At 42.5% G+C, this 21051-nt stretch overlaps 2 protein-coding genes across 2 annotated transcripts in view; one reads left to right on the top strand and one right to left on the bottom strand.

Annotated features, from left to right (window-relative positions):
• Window positions 1–9560, top strand: part of slc26a5 (solute carrier family 26 member 5) — an 86744-nt gene extending 77184 nt beyond the window's left edge. The window contains exons 16-19 of the mRNA XM_060903500.1: window positions 6660–6782; window positions 7324–7527; window positions 8124–8178; window positions 8258–9560. Of these exons, the coding sequence (XP_060759483.1) occupies window positions 6660–6782; window positions 7324–7527; window positions 8124–8178; window positions 8258–8397 (522 nt within the window). The 3' untranslated portion in view covers window positions 8398–9560. The remainder of the gene's footprint in view (window positions 1–6659; window positions 6783–7323; window positions 7528–8123; window positions 8179–8257) is intronic.
• psmc2 (proteasome 26S subunit, ATPase 2) lies at window positions 8957–20980 on the bottom strand. Its single transcript, XM_060903501.1, has 12 exons — window positions 20810–20980; window positions 14739–14776; window positions 14558–14639; window positions 14355–14454; window positions 13945–14076; window positions 13783–13855; window positions 13561–13656; window positions 13310–13474; window positions 13141–13228; window positions 11974–12176; window positions 9957–10053; window positions 8957–9856 (listed from the first exon to the last, which is right to left on the bottom strand). The coding sequence occupies exons 1-12, from the start codon at window positions 20877–20879 to the stop codon at window positions 9699–9701; spliced, it is 1302 nt and encodes a 433-aa protein (XP_060759484.1). The 5' UTR covers window positions 20880–20980; the 3' UTR covers window positions 8957–9698.
• Window positions 20981–21051: the final 71 nt, after the last annotated feature.

Raw genomic sequence — 21051 nt, 5'->3', positions numbered from 1 at the left:
GCTGTCCGACATTTTTTACAAGCAGTCCTTCATCATGGCCACTAAACCCAATACCACACGGCAAAAATATGAATGCAAATCCCAGGTTCCCTGGGAGAATGAATTTCCATGGATAAGCAAGTGTTCGACCAGCCAGTTACACATTTTAAGGTAAAGATACCTTAAATCAGAATATAATGGACATTTGAGTGTGAAATTAAACTAGCCTTCCATACCATTTCAGAAACAAACTGTACAACTTCTAAAGTCTCATCTCGTCTCGTCTTCATCCGCTTATCCGGGACGGGTCGCGGAGGCAGCAGTCTGAGCATGGAAGCCCAAACTTCCCTTTCCCCAGACACCTCGGCCAGCTCCTCGGGAAGAACACCGAGGCGTTCCCAGGCCAGCCGAGAGACATAGTCCCTCCAGCGTGTCCTGGGTCTTCCCCGGGGCCTCCTCCCGGGGGGACATGCCTGGAACACCTCCCCAGGGAGGCGTCCAGGAGGCATCCAAAAGAGATGCCCGAGCCACCTCAGCTGATTCCTCTCGATGTGGAGGAGCAGCGGCTCTACTCCGAGCTCCTCCCGAGTGACTGTGCTTCTCACCCTATCTCTAAGGGAGCGCCCAGCCACCCTGCGAAGGAAACTCATTTCGGCCGCTTGTATCCGCGATCTTGTTCTTTCAGTCATTACCCAAAGCTCATGACCATAGGTGAGAGTCGGAACGTAGATCGACCGGTAAATCGAGAGCTTCGCCTTTTGGCTCAGCTCCTCCTTCGCCACAATGGACCGGTAAAGCGACCGCATCACTGCGGAGGCCGCACCGATCCGCCTGTCGACCTCACTATAGCACTTGTAACACTGTAAATGCAATAATTAATAAATGATGCTACTGGACCACCTCTAGATTCGTTAGTGGTGTGTTTTGTATAGAGGAAGAGACATGAGACATGGATACAAATAAGCCGGCAGTTTACTGAATAATAATAAACATGAAAAGGATCAGCAAGTTGGATTGGTTGAGTGTAAATAGTTCAATAAATATATCAATGTAAATAGTTCAATAAACATTCACAGTACAAGAGATAAATGAATAAATAGATCAATAAATATTTACAGTGCAAAATGTGTATTTAAATAAGTTCTATGAGTTTAATCTTTTCTTGTTGAATAAATTTAAATAAGTTTGAATATGGGTTTATTCTAGCTTTTCTTGACCGATCTGTTATAGTCTGAATAGCTTATTTCAGTAACAATCGCTTTAGCTATGTTTAAGCTATTTGATTCTATTCGTTTCTAGTTTTCTTTGAGTTAGCTCTCTCTTTAACAGGTAAGTATTTTAGGTAAGTATTTTAAATGTTTCTTCTGTTTGATTTAATTGTTTCTTTCAGTTTACTTTGACAGGAAACCATAAAAGGAAAAATAACACATTAACCAATTCACACTCACACATTCACACTTCACAAGTTTCTATTCTATTTGAAGGCCCTCAATAGATTACTGTGTTGCAACACTTTAACTTTTCAGTCCAGTGGATCCGTCCAGTTCGATTTGTTCAATAGCTCAGTCAATATTCAAAGATTAGCTCAGTTCGAGTCAAACTGTGTATCGAATGCTGGTTTCAGTCCTTGCAGGGGTTAGAATCTCTTGGGTAGGCTCGCCATCTAGTCTCCACTTCAATTATCGTTCAATTCGATGCTGCCTCGCAAACGCTGAATAGTAAAGGGTCCGATCCATCGAGCTGTCCTCAAACTCTCCCGGGGGCCTGCACACAGGCCATAAAAACACATAAAATAAATAAATATTCCTCTCACCAGTAAAACTGTATACTCTAATTTTACACAGCGATAGCGGAGGAATGCTAAACTCTTCCTCTTGCTACTGACTGTCACCATAGCAACGTAAAATGAACTCGGGCTTAGCCATTACTCAAAAGCACAAATCAACCGACAAAATGTCGAGGAATAGGGAATAATCTATCCTACAGTTCCCTTCTTTAACATTCAGAAGCTAGTGAAAACACCTTGAATAACTGTGTTTTGACAAATATAAACATAGGCTTCACCTCGCGAGCTTATTCCATTGTAATACATTCATTCAACTCGTTGAACAAACAAAATAAAACTCACCAAAACACTCTTCAGGATCACTGCTAAGATGTTGTCGGGTTTACTGTTGAACTCTATTAGAGATGTTAAATGTGATTTTATTTGGATATTATTCAGGCGGTCGATACTGCGTGTTGATTTCCGTGAGCGTCTCCGTTAGTGTTGGCGCGTGCAGAGCTGGGACAGTGTCTTAAAGGGGCAGTGTCATTAAATTAAAGGGATGGTTCAAACACCATTAAAAGCATAGAAACTTGTACTAAGTGGATTCTAATAAGTGTATTTATTAATGACTGTGTCTTACTTATGTGTTTATTGCTATTTAGTCATAAATATTTCTTATTTATTTCACTAGGATTATTTATAGTCCTATTTGAATTGGGGGTTACATCACGCTCTATCCTTCCCTCACTCGTGAACAAGATCCTGAGATACTTAAACTCCTCCACTTGAGGCAGGACTTCTCCACCAACCTGGAGAGGGCAAGCCACCCTTTTCCGGTCAAGAACCATGGCCTCAGACTTGGAGGTGCTGATTCTCATCCCAGCCGCTTCACACTCAGCTGCAAACCACTCCAGTGCATGCTGAAGGTCCTGGTTTCAAGAAGCCAACAGGACAACATCATCTGCGAAAAGCAGAGATGAAATCCTGTGGTTCCAAAACAGGATTCCTTCCGGCCCCTGGCTGCGCCTAGAAATTCTGCCCATAAAACTTATGAACAGAACCGGTGACAAAGGACAGCCCTGCCGGAGTCCAACATGCACTGGGAACAGGTCTGACTTACTGCCGGCAATGCGAACCAGACTCCTGCTCCATTCGTACAGGGCCCGGACAGCCCTTAGCAAAGAGCCCCGAACCCCATACTCCCGAAGCACCCCCCACAGAATACCACGAGGGACACGGTCGAATGCCTTCTCCAGATCCACAAAGCACATGTGGACTGGTTGGGCAAACTCCCATGAACCCTCGAGCACCCTATGAAGGGTATAGAGCTGGTCCAGTGTTCCGCGACCAGGACGAAAACTGCATTGTTCCTCCTGGATCCGAGGTTCGACTATCGGCCGAATTCTCCTCTCCGGTACCCTGGAGTAAACCTTCCCTGGGAGGCTGAGAAGTGTGATTTTTTTTTTTTTTTCCCCCCTGTAATTGGAGCACACTCTCCGGTCCCCTTTCTTAAAAAGAGGGACCACCACCCCAGTCTGCCACTCCAGAGGCACTGTCCCCAACTGCCACGCGATGTTGCAGAGACGTGTCAGCCAAGACAGTCCCACAACATCTAGAGATTTGAGATACTCAGGGTGGATCTCATCCACCCCCGGTGCCTTGCCACCGAGGAGCTTGCAGACCACCTCAGTGACTTCGGCTTGGGTAATGGACGAGTCCATCTCTGAGTCCTCAGCCTCCGCCTCCTCAATGGAAGACATGATGGTGGGATTGAGGAGATCCTCAAAGTATTCCTTCCACCGCCCGACAATGTCCCCAGTCAAGGTCAACAGCTCCCCACCCACACTGTAAACAGTGTTGGCAGAGTACTGCTTCCCCCTCCTGAGGCGCCGGATGGTTTGCCAGAATTTCTTCGAGGCTGACCGATAGTCCTTCTCCATGGCCTCCCCGAACTCCTCCCAGTTTCGAGTTTTTGCCTCCGCAACTTCCCGAGCTGCGGCACGCCTGGCCTGCCGATACCCGTCAGCTGCCTCAGGAGTCCCGGAGGTCAACATGGCCCGATAGGACTCCTCCTCCAGCTTGACGGCATCCCTTACTTCCGGTGTCCACCACCGGGTTCGGGGATTGCCGCCACGACAGGCACCGGAGACCTTGCGGCCACAGCTCCGAACAGCTGCGTCCACAATGGAGGTAGAGAATATGGTCCACTCAGACTCCATGTCCCCCGCCTCCCTCGGAAGCTGGGGGAAGCTCTCCTGGAGGTGGGAGTTAAAGACCTCCCTGACAGAGTGCTCAGCCAGACGTTCCCAGCAGACCCTCACCATACGTTTGGGCCTGCCAGGTCTGTCTGGCTTCCTTCTCCGCCAGCGGATCCAACTCACCACCAGGTGGCAATCAGTTGACAGCTCAGCCCCTCTCTTCACCCGAGTGTCCAAGACATAGGGCCGGAGATCAGATGAAACGACAACAAAGTCGATCATCGACCTCTGACCTAAGGTGTCCTGGTGCCACGTGCACTTATGGACACCCCTATGCTCAAACATGGTGTTCGTTATGGACAAATCGTGACTAGCACAGAAGTCCAATAACAAGACACCACTCGGGTTCAGATCGGGGAGGCCGTTCCTCCCAACCACGCCCCTCCAGGTGTCACTGTTGTCGCCCACGTGAGCATTGAAGTCCCCCAGTAGAACAATGGAGTCCCCAGTCTGCGCACCTCTTAGTACCTCTCCCAGGGACTCCGAGAAGGCCGGATACTCTATACTGCTATTCGGCCCGTAGGCACAAACAACAGCAAGAGCCCTCTCCCCGACCCGAAGGCGCAGAGAGGCGACCCTCTCGTTCACTGGGGGTAAACTCCAACACATGGCGGCTGAGCTGGGGAGCACTGGAAATTTTCAAACAAAATGTAAAAATGGCGCTATAAATCCTACCATACTATCAAAATCTTCTCCACAAAGAAATTCACTCGACTGCAAAATTTTAGTCCAACCAAAATACACTCACTAGTAATCTTTCACTTAAAACTTTCGAACGTAAATTCAAAATAGCACCAAGACACGACGGCACTGTTCAAATACACTCACCAAACACATTCTCTGTCCTGCAAAATTTCACTAAACACCAACACACTGTTTAGAAGTTGGTGTTTAGTGAAATTTTGCAGTCGAGTGAATTTCTTTGTGGAGAAGATTGTGATAGTATGGTAGGATTTATAGCGCCATTTTTACATTTTGTTTGAAAATTTCCAGTCAAAGTTTGCAAATGAGCAAATTCTTTTGGTGCATTCCGATAGGATTTCTAGTGCTTTTTTAAAAATTCTGTTGGAAAGTTTTTAGTGAGAGAGATGCGTTTTAGTCGTACTAAGACAGTGCAGTATTTATTTAATTGAGTTGTTACTATTTTGGTTAAATTTTAGTTCTGTGTATTTGTACATGAGCTTACAGAAGGAAAACACATTTGATGCAATCCAATAATCCTTTCATTCACTGTGACTATTTTAAGAAATGATAAACATTCTTCTAAAGCATCGCTTGTGTTATTTTCTGTGGGTCTCTGTATGGATACAATATTCAGGCAGGAGATTTTTCAGCTCAAAATCTGATTTAAGACTTCCCTTTCATTGTTGTATTAAAATTCAAGACGAGTATTATTTCAGATTTTTCACTCTGAGCTCTCTCATGCCTGATACAGGAATCCCATAACCTACAGTAACTGATAGAACAATATCAATAATTCAAAAACTCTTTCATCTCATTATCTGTAGCCGCTTTATCCTGTTCTACAGGGTCGCGGGCGAGCTGGATCCTATCCCAGCTGACTACGGGTGAAAGGCGGGGTTCACCCTGGACAAGTCGCCAGGTCATCACAGGGCTGACACATAGACACAGACAACCATTCACACTCACATTCACACCTATGCTCAATTTAGAGTCACCAGTTAACCTAACCTGCATGTCTTTGGACTGTGGGGGAAACCGGAGCACCCGGAGGAAACCCACGCGGACACGGGGAGAACATGCAAACTCCGCACAGAAAGGCCCTCGCCGGCCCCGGGGCTCGAACCCGGACCTTCTTGCTGTGAGGCGACAGCGCTAACCACTACACCACCGTGCCGCCCTCAAAAACTCTAATTGTATAAATTTCAAATGGTTTGCAATTAATTGGGATCCACTGTGTTTATCATTTCAACCGCGCATCAGACCCTCGGCCAATTGAAAATGTTGTTCACGCACTTTTCTCCCTCATGAGAATTTTGAAAAGTTGGCAAGTATGATGACAATAGCAGAATAATAACATGGAAAGGAGCTTCGAAGGCAGTTTATTTTTACCCTGATGGGACTTATTTCTGAGTGAAATACCATATTTGGGCAAGCAACAGTTGGGTTTTGTCCATTGTGATTTGATTGGCTTGTGAAAAGTGGGCATTTCCAAAATAAACATGGAGACACAGGCCTGCATTTAATTTTGGAGGATGTTTGTCATGTTATGGAAAAAAATTACGTTCACAAGAGAAAGTGGAGACGGATAAAATCCTGTTAATGTTTAGAAAAGGTGAAAATGTTCATTTCTGACATGTGGCCATGTTTATTTAAGGCTGTATGTCCAGTAATCTTCACCCTTATAAGCATCTTGAGTGACTCAGGGGAGGGGTGTGTGTGTGTGTGTGTGTGTGTGTTTATATAGGGATATATAATGAAAATAATACACACATTTAAAACAGTTGTTTCCTCACCAGCTTCTCTTTTTGTTCTCTTTAATTAAATAAGAAAAAAAAAACCACTGAGTTCCAGCTTCACTTCTGACTGTTTTAAAGCACGGACACTGTAGACTTCTTCCAGAAATGACAAATTGATTTTTGGAATTCTGTAATGATGTGTGTTCTTTATTCAGCACTTTCCTCTGATTGCAGACGGGTGTCGATCCGGCACAGCTTCTGGCCAAAAGGAAATGGCAACAGAAGCAGCTAAGAAAGAGTCGAGACAAGGAACCCTCACAGCACGGCTCTGAGCAAAAGAAAGCACTCGTTAAACTGGTACAAGTTCTGCACACATTTACACTGCAGTATATTATCTCCAGTACACACACACACACACACACCTCATTCACTGGAGTGTATTCTACTCTACTCTTGTCTACTCTCTTGTTCTCTTTTCTGCACGACATGACTCTCTATTCTTCTCTCTTCTATTCTTCCTGACAACTTCTGAATATCGTCAACAAAAGTATTTCAGTTGACAGGGTGTTCATTGTGTCAGTGTTCATACAGCTACATAACACACACAGGTCTTTCTGACAACTGACATAAATCAGCATAAATGTAGTAAGGAAGGATTCCAACAGGAGTTTTTCACTCTACACCAGCTGTCATAAAGGCGAATGAAAGTGTTCTGTCGCCTGTCAAGGGTGGTTTTCACAGGGCTGCATCAGCTCTTCCTGCCCCGACATCCACCGATATCAACTGATGTGCCAGCTGTCGCGCACGCGTGTGTGTGTGTGTGTGTCAGAGAGTGAGCGAATCCTCCAGTTTCAGGAGTGAGTGTGTGTGTGTGTGTTGGTTGTGTTTTTGCTGTTAGAATGTGGAGTCGGGTGTGAGTCATGAAGTGGTGGACGAAGCGCAAACTCGAGTGGAGTTTCACGTTAATGGACAAATCGCTGAGGCAGAGTCTGACTCTGAGGAGGAGCGCGTCCTCCAGTTGCTGTGTCCCGTCCACTCCATCATCCTGGACCTGAGTTCGGTCAACTTCATGGACTCTGTCGGAGCCAAAGCTATTAAATCAGTAAGCAAACACTTTTTTTTTTTTTTTTAAATGGTTTAAGGTTGGAAAATCTGTCAAGTAATTAATTTATACCACTGTGCTGCTGAATTCTGGACTCTGATTGGTCAGAAGAATAAAGGTGTTGATGAATTTTCTAGAACAGCAGCTCTGACAGTCGTGCAGCTCCAGATGATCACAGGTTTACATTCATGCACTCAAAGTTTTCTGTCAGGAGATGTGGATTTTATTTAGAACATTTCTGGAAGGAGTTTCCAGTATTGGAGGTAAAACTAAAAAGTTTTCTGGAATCTTCAGAAAAGAGTTTTTTTTTTTTTTTTTGGGGGGGTCCATGAGAATAGAGATGCTGGAGAGGGAACAGCTGTTTGTTTATAGCTGCTATAACAGAAGGGACACTCAATGGGGAAAGCATTTCTGCATCCTTCTTTAATGAGTAAAAATGTTCAGAACGTGCTGTTATGGAAAACTAATCAAGGTTGTTGTGGGAACAGTAACTCTGCTTCATGGCGCCGCTCAGCTGTCGATTATTTTCCAACAGCATGACCCACAGTGTTTTATTCTCCATCTGTGTGGTGAGTAAATGTGATATTTAATTGCAGGTTATTAAGGAGTTTGCAGCCATAGATGTGAAAATTGTGCTTGCTGGATGTAACCGTAAGTGCAAATATAATGTAAATAATAATAAATAAGTAAAACCATGCTGTGTACTGATCGTGTGTGTGATGTTGGACAGGAACTCTGCTGTCTGATCTCAGGACTCTGCAGTTCTTCAGTTCCCCTGTGACCCTGGACATGGTCTTCCCCACCGTCCATGATGCTGTACTGCACTGCCAACACACGAGGGCGCTCTCCTCCTGCCCTGCCAGCCAGTGAGCACACAGGAACCACACTTCTGGAATGCTGAGTGTTGGAAGTGTGGAATGAGGGAGTTTTGAGTATAAAAGCATTTTGAAACAAAAAAGCAATGAGACAGTAATCAGTCAGACCTGTAACACGTCCTGCCTTTAAACTCACATGTTTGCGTGAAGATAATGTGAGGAAAACGCATTCTTTAGGAACATGATACTGTACACACACACCCCGTACGTTTGGGCTTGTATACCTCTTTAGCAATATTTTATTTTTCCTAAGGAAGAAAAAAAAAACCCACAATGGTTTGTGTTTTCACCCTTGATTATTTACCCCCCGGCAGAAGCTTTAAATGCACTACTGGCTTTATATTTCCTGTGGCATTTTTAATTAATTTAAAAAAATTGATATGAACTGGAAAAAAAATTATAAATTGTGAGATTTCTTTTGGTAACATTTTATTCAAACGATTTAAAATGTCACCAAAACAAATAGTATTAATAAATTATAGATGATTACAGTCACCAAAACACAAATAATGACTTTTATAATTAAGCAAATGAGTAATTCAGTAATATCACACTTTTCATTGACAAGAGGCATTTATTTACATCCCGACCAATCAATCAATCAGATCACACGTTTGCAGACAAATGGAGAAAAACAAACCTGCTGTAAAGTGCCAGTGTGTGAATATGAGGTCGACACCAGACTGAAACACTTTATTTATCTGCGTTACTGGGAATAATAAAGCTGGACTGAATTAATTAGCAGGTATGAGTGTTGCTATGGTTACAGTGAGTGGTGGTTTGTGTTACTGGTGACATTGTGATGAAGCTGTTACAGGTTTAGTATTTCAACTATAAATTGTGAAAGATCAAATGTAGGAGTAAGACGCTTCACCGTGTGTCAGTTTTGTATTTGGTGTTGATTTATAATCCAGAGAACGGCTTTGAGACTGAATATTAAACTAAATGCTGCTGTTGACTTCACCCACAGCCTCGGTCTGAAGTTCCACAACTTGTTTCTTGAACATGTAAAAATATTCTGCTGAATGTTTTTAAAGTGTGTGTGTGTGTGTGTGTGTGAGAGAGAGAGAGAAGCTGGATATGAAACACTGTTAGAGAAATTTAAAACCGAAGCTTTTTGAGATATTTTGTTGAATAAAAGAAATTTAAGATCTGAAACTTTGTGCCTTTTCATATTTTTAAATGCTCAGGATCACAGGAGTAAGTGTGGTACATTTTTATTAATTATAACACGCAAAGAATCAAACGATGACCGGGCCTGACTATTCCTCTGTAAAGCTGCAGGGGGGAGCAGGTTCAGTTGTAGGTCATGTACCGGGGTGTAGCGCTGAACTTGGCATAGGATTTAATGACTTTATTCACAGCTTCGAGGAAATCTTTCTCTGTGGCGATTTTCCTGCGAGCTCTGATGGCAAACATGCCCGCCTCTGTGCACACGCTCCGGATCTCCGCCCCTAGACAACAAGGCGTACAAACACAAGCAGTTCAGTCTGGGATTTCAGCTGTAGTGGAAAAAGGAACAGCAACTGGAGTTCAGGATTAAAGCGGCTGTACCTGTGCTGTTGGGACAGAGGCGTGCCAGCAGCTCGAACCGGATGTCTCGCTCTACACTCATGGAGCGAGCGTGAATCTTGAAGATGTGAGTGCGGCCCTGGAGAAAGAAGAGTCATGATGCATTTTCTTTCCTTTAAATCTACGGCGCTCTGAAGATGTTTGAGTGATTCTGATTGTGGTCTCTGTAGTAGTTTCTTGGATATGAAAAATTTTCATATTCAATATTTAATCTATAATCAGCTATTTGCAGTGAGAGGTCATGTGATTGGATCCTGCTTAGCAGCACAAAAGTAGAAAGTAAGTTCACGTAAACAAAACCCTCAACAAGGTCAGGAACAGAAGTTTCAGCAGTTTCTAGCGCTTCATCTCTTTCCTTTTCTAGAAGAATTACCAGCGTAGCTTTCTAAGTTTACTTTCAGCTCATTTTTACAGGAGGGGAAAAAAAAAAAATCACAAAGGGATTGACTCAGCAGACGGTGTTTGGATCAACCTGGGGACTTCATGACGCATGTCCACCAAAAGAACCTCAAAAGCACTTGCTGTAATTTTAACTCCAACAGCTCCATAATAAAAGTTTTCCGGGTATAGAGTTATTTTATACGGTTTGCTACATGTTGAACATATAAACAAAATTTACTGCAATGACTAACACGTACTAACTATAGCGCATCGATGGCTGATGGATCATTTTATGTTACATGCTTTTGGTCGTTTTTATTCACTCAAAGCGATCTTTTTAGACAGCGAGAATCATGTTGCTATGGCAACGGGATTGTATGCGTTATCTCGTCAAGTGAGATTTAAACGTCATAAAAGTGAAGTCTGTTGAATCACGGATTGTTGCCAGTTCACAAAAATAGAAATATCAGTTACAAAAATGTCTGATTAGAGTTTTAGAATTCGACGCCTTTATCTCTCTCTCTCACACACACACACACACACACACACACACAACTGACTGGGGGGCTGAGCTGCACGTTGTCATCATGGTCAATTGTCTGCATTTTCAACATGGAGCCAAAACTTACAAAAATAACTCTATACCTGGAAAGCTTTTATTATGGAGGTGTTAGAATTACAGTAAGTGCTTTTTACGAGGTTCTTCTGGTGGACATGCGTCACGAAGTCGCCATGTTGATCAAACCCCGGCCGTTGAGTCAATCCCTTTGTGATTTAAAATTTTTTTTCCTGTAACAATGAGCTGAAAGTAAAGTTAGAAAGCTACGCTGATAATTCTTCTACAAACCGTTGAAACTTCCGTTCCTGACCTTGTCGATAGTTTTGTTTACCTGAACACTTGCTCTCTACTTTCAAGCTGTTAAGTGGGATCTAAACACACGACCTCTTGCAGTAACAAGCCGATTACTGGAGGACCAGAATCAGACAGACGTTGGTCTGATGCTCTGAACTGAACCACAGATTAATGCAAATGTTCTTTCAGCACGTCTCAATCACATCTCTGATTTCACTATTGAAGTGCTGTTTTATAATTTGTATTACTTTTTATATTAGCCTTTTTTTTTTTTTTTAAAGTGTGTGCTGTTTTAATATTTTTAATTTTATATTAAAATAAACAGCACTTTAAAAAAAGTAATAAAATTAAATATATTTTTGGGCTTTTTCACCTTTTTATTGGATAGGACAGTGTAGAGACAGGAAATGAGTGGGAGAGAGACGGGGAGGGATCGGGAAATGACCTCGGGTCGGAATCGAACCCGTGTCCCCGGATTTATGGTACGGTGCCACGACGCCCCCTATTACTTATTTGATATTAGACTTTTATATTAGGTGTACCACTTGAGTTGCACTGAAATTTCGTTGTACAGCTGTGCAATGATAAAGGCCTTCAATTCAATTCAACTATCATTAGGGGATCAGCGTCGAGTCCAAGATGAAACTCCGAGCTCTAATGTTACGCTTTTTAAAATGGCGTCGGTGTGTTTATCCTTACAGTGTATAACCCAGAGAGATCCCTGACCAGCATGTGAACACACAGCATGAGCTGCACCGTCCTCACCTCCAGGTCCGGCAGGCTGAACTCGATCTTTCGGTCCAGACGACCGGGTCTCATGAGAGCCGGGTCCAGAGTGTCAGGTCGGTTGGTGGCCATCAGGACCTTGATGTTTCCTCTGGGGTCGAATCCGTCCAGCTGGTTGATGAGCTCCAGCATGGTCCTCTGAACCTCGTTATCTCCTCCAGCCCCGTCATCAAAGCGCGCTCCTGCAAAGGGTCATGACATCAGTGCATCAGACAACACTGGCGCTAAAACAACGCCATTTAATCTGCTACAGTCCGGCTTTAGAGATCACGGACACAACGATGCAAGACATGGATGACTTTTTTTGGGGGGGGGGGACTCCCAAAAATTAACCCTTCTTCAGGAAGAGTCGAGATTGTACCTTGATTTGAGGTAATAAATCACAATAATACGACCCACCATAAATAAAACAAACAGACCCTGCCATGCACGTGATTTGTCTGTGCTGACCAACAAACAGACTCAATCACTTTCTAATGATTATTGCTATTAAAAATTATTCTTAATGTTGGATTTGACACTTCGTTGTCAGGTTATTTCAACTTTTCTCAGCCAAAATCAATTTTTTTTAATACTTTTTTTAAAAGACAAAAATGGTTAAGTAGGATTATATTTAAAGGTGCAAAAGTTTAATTCCTTAATTGTATAAATAAATCTCAAAGACATGTAGAAGATTATTTTTAAAAATAAAAGCCCAGTGGATTAAGTCACTGCCTTCACAAAAACGTATTAATTTACTGAGAAACTCTGTTTGGGAAACGGAATTCTGGTCCAGAAGGTTGTGCTTGGATGTGCGTCCTGTCAGTTATTTTACAAACACTGCAATCAAAGATCCTGTGGGCGGAGACTTGTGAACATGGGTGGGAATTGTTCACGTTAAACCCAGCTAACTGTTCTGGGGGAGAAAAGAACCCGCCTAATAGCCGTGAACAGTGTGAACTCAGAGCTAATATTCGTTAGTTGAGTCAAAACCACACTGATAAAGTGAGAATGCCACATCGGAGCATCTTTTAATCAGGAAAAGGGGGCAGGGCTTCCAGTGTTAAACACTTCCCCAGCTCGATCATTCCAGATTCATCCACACGACGATGTCAGGGTCTGTGTAATAAACTCACATTAATGAAGGTGATGAACACGAATCGTTACCTCCAATAGCATCGATTTCATCAAAGAAGATAAGACACGCCTTCTTGGTCCTGGCCATCTCAAACAGTTCCCGCACCATGCGAGCTCCCTACAGAGAAAACGGTCTGCGTTAGCATTAGCGACGCCGAGTGTGTGGTGGTCTCAGCGCGGACAGCGGCGACCCCCTCACCTCTCCCACATATTTCTGGACCAGCTCCGAGCCGATGACCCTGATGAAGCAGGCGTCCGTGCGATTGGCCACGGCGCGAGCACACAGAGTCTTCCCCGTTCCTGGAGGTCCAAACAGCAGCACGCCTTTAGGAGGTTCGATGCCCAGGTTCACGAAGCGCTCCGGCTGAACAGGAAGAGACCAACAGGTTCACACGGGGAACTAACACACAGACAGGAGGGTTTTTTTTTTTTGTTCACATGATGACGTACATGCAGCAGTGGCGTCTCCACCACTTCCCTGAGCTTCTCAATCTGCTCTTTACATCCTCCAACATCACTGTAGGTCACATCTGGTTTCTCCTCAACCTGTTCACCCACACACATTTATCCAAAATATTTAACATACACAGGGGAAAAAACACATCATTGAACATCGCGACCCGTTTTTAGTTTTCTTTCTGAGTCATCACCAGTTCTCGACCGGTTCCTCACCTGCATCATGGTCACAGTGGGGTCGATTTTAGGAGGAAGTGGAATGTGGATCTGGTACTTGTTTCTGTCGACGCTAGAAGACAAGACGAAACAAAGCGTCAGTTTTACAGAAACATCCTGGGGATAATATCGTAATGGTTTCTCCTCCTCTTGGTTTCGTACCCGACTCTCATTCCCTCCTCGATGTCAGTCGGGGCGACTTGATCGCTCAGATCCACCACGAACTTGGCAAACTGCTTCACGTTAATGATGTACTTCGGATCCTCAGAGTCAGCATTGATAATCTTCGTGCACCTGAACAGGCAGAAACAGTACAGCTTCATGATGCTGATTAACAGGAAGTCAGAACGCTTAGTTTCACTGATTAGTTTCCTAGAACAGCACACCCTGAAGCCGTGTCCGGACACGCTTACAGCCACGTCAGTGTTTTTCTCCATCCTCTTCTGAGAAAACTATATTTTATTTTAGTGTTTTCTTTCTCTCCGATAACCCGATTTGTGCAGAGATCATTAATCAGCGCACTCAGGGAACGTAAACTCTTCACATGAATAAGAATGTAAAAAAGCTCGTACCTGGCCACCTGTAGCGGCTGTTCGCTCTGCAGCGTCTGTTTATCAGCAGCCAGGTCCCATAGGGCAGGAGGAGCCAAGCCCGTATCAGACTCCTTAATGCCTGCAGGATCCGAGCGCACGTTTTACTACAACACGGCGACTAACAGGACATTTCTCTCTCTGTGTGTAACCTGTTTCCACACGCAGTCTCGTCTCACACCTACCTGTCAGCTCGTTGATCTTCTTGAGGAGCTGCTGGATGTCGTCCTCTACCTGCTTGATCTGACGAGAGTATGTGCTCTGACCCTGTACATATTTATTTAAAAAAAAAAAACACATGCTTATCACTTTTAATCATTTCAAACAATGTACACAGCAGTGACGTCTAATCAAAAGGGTCCTCACATAAGTCTTGAGAAGAGCGATGTCTCCTTCATCCAAAGCTAGAGGGGGAAAAAAAAAAAAATCAGCTTCTTAAAGAATCTAGTCGATTACACAAAGTGAAAATAAATTCATTTCAACCAACATTATGTGGCTATTAACTGGAACAGGTGCACTGACAGAGCAGAGTGCCAAAATATCAGGAAACGTGACTTTTTTAAATTTCTTTTCTTTGAGCTATGGTATATTACAAAAGAGCAATTTGAATTTAAAACATTATCCTGATACTTAAAGAAAACAAACTGTCAGAAAAACAGTGTTACATGTGGAACAAAGCTTCTCTAAAAAAAGAACAATTTAAATCTTGATATTTTCATGTTCACAGTAACAAAACTATTTAACAGTAAAAGAAAGTAATTTAAAAAAAATATTCAATTTAACAGATACAGATGTCTGAAATTTGCTTGAAAAGATTAAAAAAAAGTCCAAAATCTAACATCTAAATCAGCTGTGCTATTTTCATAAAATGTCTTTTTTTTTAACAAAAACGTTAAAGACATTCAAAACAGTCCCGACATCACCACAACATAAAAATTAACGAGTTGATATTTTAATATCTCCAAAAATAATTTAACAATTAACTATTTTACAAATTTGAATATTACTAGTTTTAAAACATTTGACTGAATCATTTTCATAAACCAACATACTTTTCATTAGTTTTTTTTTAATGTCATCATTTTAAGCCTAGGTCACAACCGGACGTACGATTTTTTGCGTTTCCCAAATCGCTGCGTTTTTTTTTGTTCATGGAGAAAGACACGTTGGCCGTAAGTTTGTCCTGCAACCTGAAAAAACCGGAAGCGCCCGTACAGTTTGTTTGACATGAAGAACCTCTGCAGCTCGAAAATCAGCACGCGCGCCCTCCGTGCGTTTCTTGCGGTTTTTGCACGTAGACCGGCTGTAGCAGCGCGCGCCGTACGGCCGGTTGTGACCAAGGCAGTTTATTGTAACAGTGCATCAGGATATTGGGGGGCGGGGGGGCCTCAGTGCAGCGGCGCTTCAGTCTTCCACTCTCTCTCTCTCTCTCTCTCTCTCTCTCTCTCCTCTTCACCTGTGACCTCAGCTTCCAAAACTCCACCTTTCACCTTCACGCAGATTTTCGGCTCGAAGCCGAGCACTGTGGGACTTGAACGAAAACGACTCCATGGATTCGACACTGAACTGACGTGATTGCAGCACAAAACTTGTGAGAACAATAACCAGAAAACCACATCGAGTAACAAACTGGCAGCAGAACCCTGAAGCCCTCAGAGATCTTCCGACAGAAACGGCTTTAAACACTTTCATGAGACACAATCTGGTGGTTAATTTAATTAACTAAATTTAAGTGTGAGTAAAATTTCAGCTTGAAAATAAAGAAACCATCAACTGATCCAACTCCTTGAATAAGTAACAGATTATAAATTGAATACTTTTGTAAATATAGTCTAAAATAATGTCCACTTTTCGAATCAGCAGAGATGCCTACTAGTACGGATTGGCCGTATTTTGTACGGAAAAGTTACGTAAATACGATGTTACGGCAAACGGTGTTATTCTGTACGGAATTATTATAAAGTCTTAAAAAATTCCAGTGAGTTGTTTTTAAATGTCCAAGCGACTTTTTCAATCCATGCGCGATTCACGGCTATTTATTTTACAACAACCGCACATGCTGTGTATGACTTGCAGATTCCGCAGGGTTTCCCATACATAGACCGTTGTGTTGCGCAGCGCCACACAATGGATTCCTAGCGCCACACAATCAGACTCACGATTTTGAAAAAAAAAAAAAAAAATTCCGTTGCGTATTGTTCCGTTCATTCATAGGCCAAGTTTACATTAGACCGTATCTGTCTCGTTTTCTTCGCAGATACACTGCCCGTTTACATTAAACCGCCTGGAAACGCCGGGAAACGGGAATCCGCCAGGGTCCACGTATTCAATCCAGATCGTGTCTGGTCCGGTGCTGTGTAAACATTGAGATACGCGGATACGCTGTGCTGAGCTCTAGCTGGCGTCGTCATTGGACAACGTCACTGTGACATCCACCTTCCTGATTCGCTGGCATTGGTCATGTGACGCGACTGCGACCTTTCATTAAAGAGTATAAAAGTATGAAAATACTGCAAATACTGATGCAAATACTGCCCATTGTGTAGTTATGATTGTCTTTAGGCTTGCCATCCTTCCACTTGCAAGTGGTAAGTGATATGCACTGGGATCACACACACAGCGGCTCAGTCCCGAATCACTGCTCGTGCGCTTCACTCGCGCGCTCTGTGAGCTGCGCAGGACCGGAGTGCGCACCCTCCAGAGGGCACTCGCTGTTCAGGGCGGAGTGATTTGGAGCGCAGGATGCCTGCGGAGCCGAGCGTATCCGTGTATTGGTGTTGCTGTGTGCACACTAATCGTTTTAAAAACGTTAATCTGATGATCCGCTGATACGGTCTAATGTAAACCCCACCTAAGTGCTCTCTCTTCTCGTTCACGCGCACACCCACACACAGAGACGGAGAGGCGTGTCCACAGGGAGAGAGAGAGGCGTGTACACAGGGAGAGAGAGAGGCGTGTACACAGAGAGAGAGAGAGAGACGTGTACGCAGCCTTCCCGATTCGCCTCCAACCCCTTATTTTAAAAGGTAGCCTATGTCGTGCTCGTGATGAGCTTTATCATAGCCTTCTTGGCTAACATGAAACGGACATCCCTGAGTCAGGCTATAGTGAGGAACCGGCCTGCATTATCCCGCTTATCCCGCTTCAGCATTCATGCAAGTTATTAATAATGGCTTGACATTCACAATAAATAAGGATTTCCCACTAGCCTAAATAAAATGTTATACTCGTGGGGATGCCTAGTTGATGCTGTCTGAAGCATAAAATCTGAACCAGAGGTGCACCGATTGACCGGCTGCTGATCGGAATCAGCTGATTTTCACGTGATCGGCCATGACCGGCAACCAGCCGGTCAGAATTAAAATATGCCGATTTTTTGCCAATCAAAACTTGTGTATCACAGAGATGAAAGTGGAAATACTCGCAATTCGTAACTAGAAGAAGACTGCAGCTCCACTGGCAGCTTCAACATGCTTTATAGTGCAACTGTATTGCGCAGAACAGTGTCAGTCCTGCGCGCCTCACGAGCTCCAGCGCGTGCGCCGTTAACAAAACAACAACAAAAAAATTCACCATATTTGGATATCCAAATATAGTGATTTTTTTTTGTGCCAGATATTGGATGTGAAAAGAAGAAAATGTTTGTGGTTGTGTGAATTTCCCATTACAGGAATTATTCCGTTAGCCTATTACCAAACATCTAGTTAGATTTGTACAAAGAGAGAGAGAGAAAAATGTCTTTTTGTTTGTTTTACAGCCTTGGTTGCACTTGATTCCATTGGAAATTACTCTACAAATACACATTTGACAAAGATGATAGAATGGCTATGGTATAAGTATGACTGGAAATTATTTTTGTATTTTGATACTGAATGAAGAAATGGGTTGTTCTATAAGGCAGAAGTTTTCAGATCTAAATAGGCTTATGAAAGTGTGTTCCATAGCAGTGGGCAAATAATATATGAGGGGGAAGTTGTTTTTGTGCCAGATATTGGATGGGAAAAGAAAAAATGTTTGTGTGAATTTCCTATTTCAGGAATTAATATGTTAATACCAAACATGAAGAAAGATTTTACAAAGAACAATGTCTTTTTGTTTGTTTTCAACCTTTAAGGTGTTGAAAATTTATTATTGAAAATCTGGCAGAATGTTCTATTAAAGAAAAGATAAAAAGAAAATAGTCTGTGTGTGCGCTGTGAAGTGGTTTGAAAAAATGAAATCGGAATTGGCCAAAATCGGTATCGGCAGGTCACACTCCATGGAAAACTGGAATCGGCCCAACTCTAATCTGAATATTTTAAGAAACATCTTTATTAGCTTTATTGGCGAAGTAGATAAACCATCACTGCATCACTGATACGCGCACACACTGGCAGCTGAATTAAATGTTCTGATAGGGCATGCAGGCTTTGCACCAATTAGGGTAATGCTTTTTCATTATTGTTCGTTGCTTTGGTGTTACCTTAAGTGGTTTCTTACATCTAATTATGATATTTTATTTTATTATTTTGTTGTTACATTATACTATTTATTTCATTTTAGTATTGGTTGAGGTAAGTGTTAAGTTCAATATTTAAAATAAAAACCTCCAGCTTGTTTTTTGCAATTTATTCCTTGAATGTCAACTAAAGAATGATTGAAAGATTGCCACCAAAAAGGCAAAAAACTAAGGTCAAAACTAAACTTTAATTTCAATTTTGGTGAGTAATTTTCATAAATTTAAAAGACAGGTTTTCCACCAACATCAAGCCCAGCAAACTAATTGCCTGCCCTGTAAGGTAAAGTTGGGTCGAGGAATGAAACCAGGCAGGGTTCTGGGAAAAATTGTTTTAGCTGCCTTCTCTTAAAGAACTTAAAAGAATTTAGCTTGAACTGAATAATCTCAAATGCTTCTTGTAGCTTTAAAATAGTCCCAGCAGGTGACTCTGAAGAAAAACACTGTGTTTGAACACCACCCGCTGTGAACACTTTGCATTATACACCCCAATGACCGACTCCACCGACCGCCACGACACCACCGCGCACGATTCCCTCAGCGGCACAGTGGGGCACCGCACATTGCTACCTGCTCTGTGGGAAACACTGTTCCGCACATGCTGCGTGTGACATGCGCAGATTCCGCACATTTGCTCGCGCTATTTTCGATGCGGTAGAATGGCCGTGCGTTACACCCAGTCAAAAGGGCAATGGATACGCGCACTGCAAACTGTGTAGAACTGACATTAACATCACTCATGGCGGTCGCGATGACTGCACGCGGCATGTCAGCTACAAACCCATATGGAGTATACTGAAACGGCGAGTCAGGCGGAAAGTACATCTGGGGGAATCCAGCAGTTTTTTACGAAATCTGTGGATGAAAAGACACGGAACGTGACCCGTGCTGAAGCGGTGATGGTTGACCTGTGCTTGGAGTTGAACTTGCCGATTAGTGCCATGAAATGTGAGTTAAACTTATTCAGTTTCTTTTTACATGTCTGATTTTTATTCACTGAAATATCAAACACTGGCTGGACTTCTTTAATTCAAAGTCTTTTCAGTGTTGCAAGTGCAAATGTACATGTAGTCTGATCAAAAACAGAATTTTATGATTAGTGCTGTTGGGATTGTGGCAAAAAATGGATCATTCCACTGTTTTAAATACAATTATAAATGCCATTTTATTCAGTGTCTCTTCTGAAGCATTATGCTGAAGTATTTATATATTGGGACATTAAGAGAACAATGTCGGACTCTCTTTGGCATGAAATAAGAATTTTTTTATTTTATTAGAATCCGTTAACAGGTAGAACATTTTGCCAGGCAATATAATATAATACTTTTGAGGAGTTACATTCAATACCAATGATTGGTAGTCAACCGTAATGTCTGCAAACAGGGAACACTATTGTATTTATAAAAATGTGATGTATTGTATGCTCTAGAAATTTGAGTGGAAATTCAGTTGAGATGGCTGCTCGCGTTTTGTTGATTCAATTCACACAAAACAGTTCTTTTTAATAATTTAAATGTTAAACATATTGGTATATACACCTCTTTATAATGGAAATGCGCATAAATCAATGTTACTGAAAGTCATTCCAAAATACTGAAAAATGTTTTCAAGAATACTGAAATCCAAAATTTGGGGTAGGCATCTCTGAATCAGGAACGCATGGGGGCACAAACTTTTGCACCCAATGAGTTGTTTGGGTTGATGAATTAGCCACGTTATGCTAACGTCGTATTCACCAAGTAAGTAACAATCAAATTAGCCATTTTTATACCGATATAATCATTTTAAATTATATTTTAATTTGTATATAAGGATAAAAAATAAATAATGGTAACTTATGGCTACACGGCGCTCAGATGTCTGTATGTTAGTAACGTATCGGTAAATGCTCGCTACACAAAATGCTCATATTTTACATTTTAAAAATAATAATTAAATATACCTCGAATTGGCGCGTCATCTTTTTCCTCTTCTTTGACTTTGCGCTGCTCGGCTCCTAAATAATCCGGCATTTTTATTTATTAATTTACTTTTTTCTTTAGCTTCTCTTCAGTAGCACTGACCAAAGCAAGATTACACAGCAATTTTTTTTTTTTTAACACAGCTCGCGAGCTCCACTTCCGGTTTACTTCCCGTATGTAGGCTGTGTAGATATCCGGTTTTAAAAATAAAAGCCACGTCCTC

Source organism: Neoarius graeffei, chromosome 21 (assembly GCF_027579695.1).
Source record: "Neoarius graeffei isolate fNeoGra1 chromosome 21, fNeoGra1.pri, whole genome shotgun sequence".
NCBI lineage: Eukaryota > Metazoa > Chordata > Actinopteri > Siluriformes > Ariidae > Neoarius > Neoarius graeffei.
This window is presented reverse-complemented; position numbering and strand designations above follow the sequence as displayed.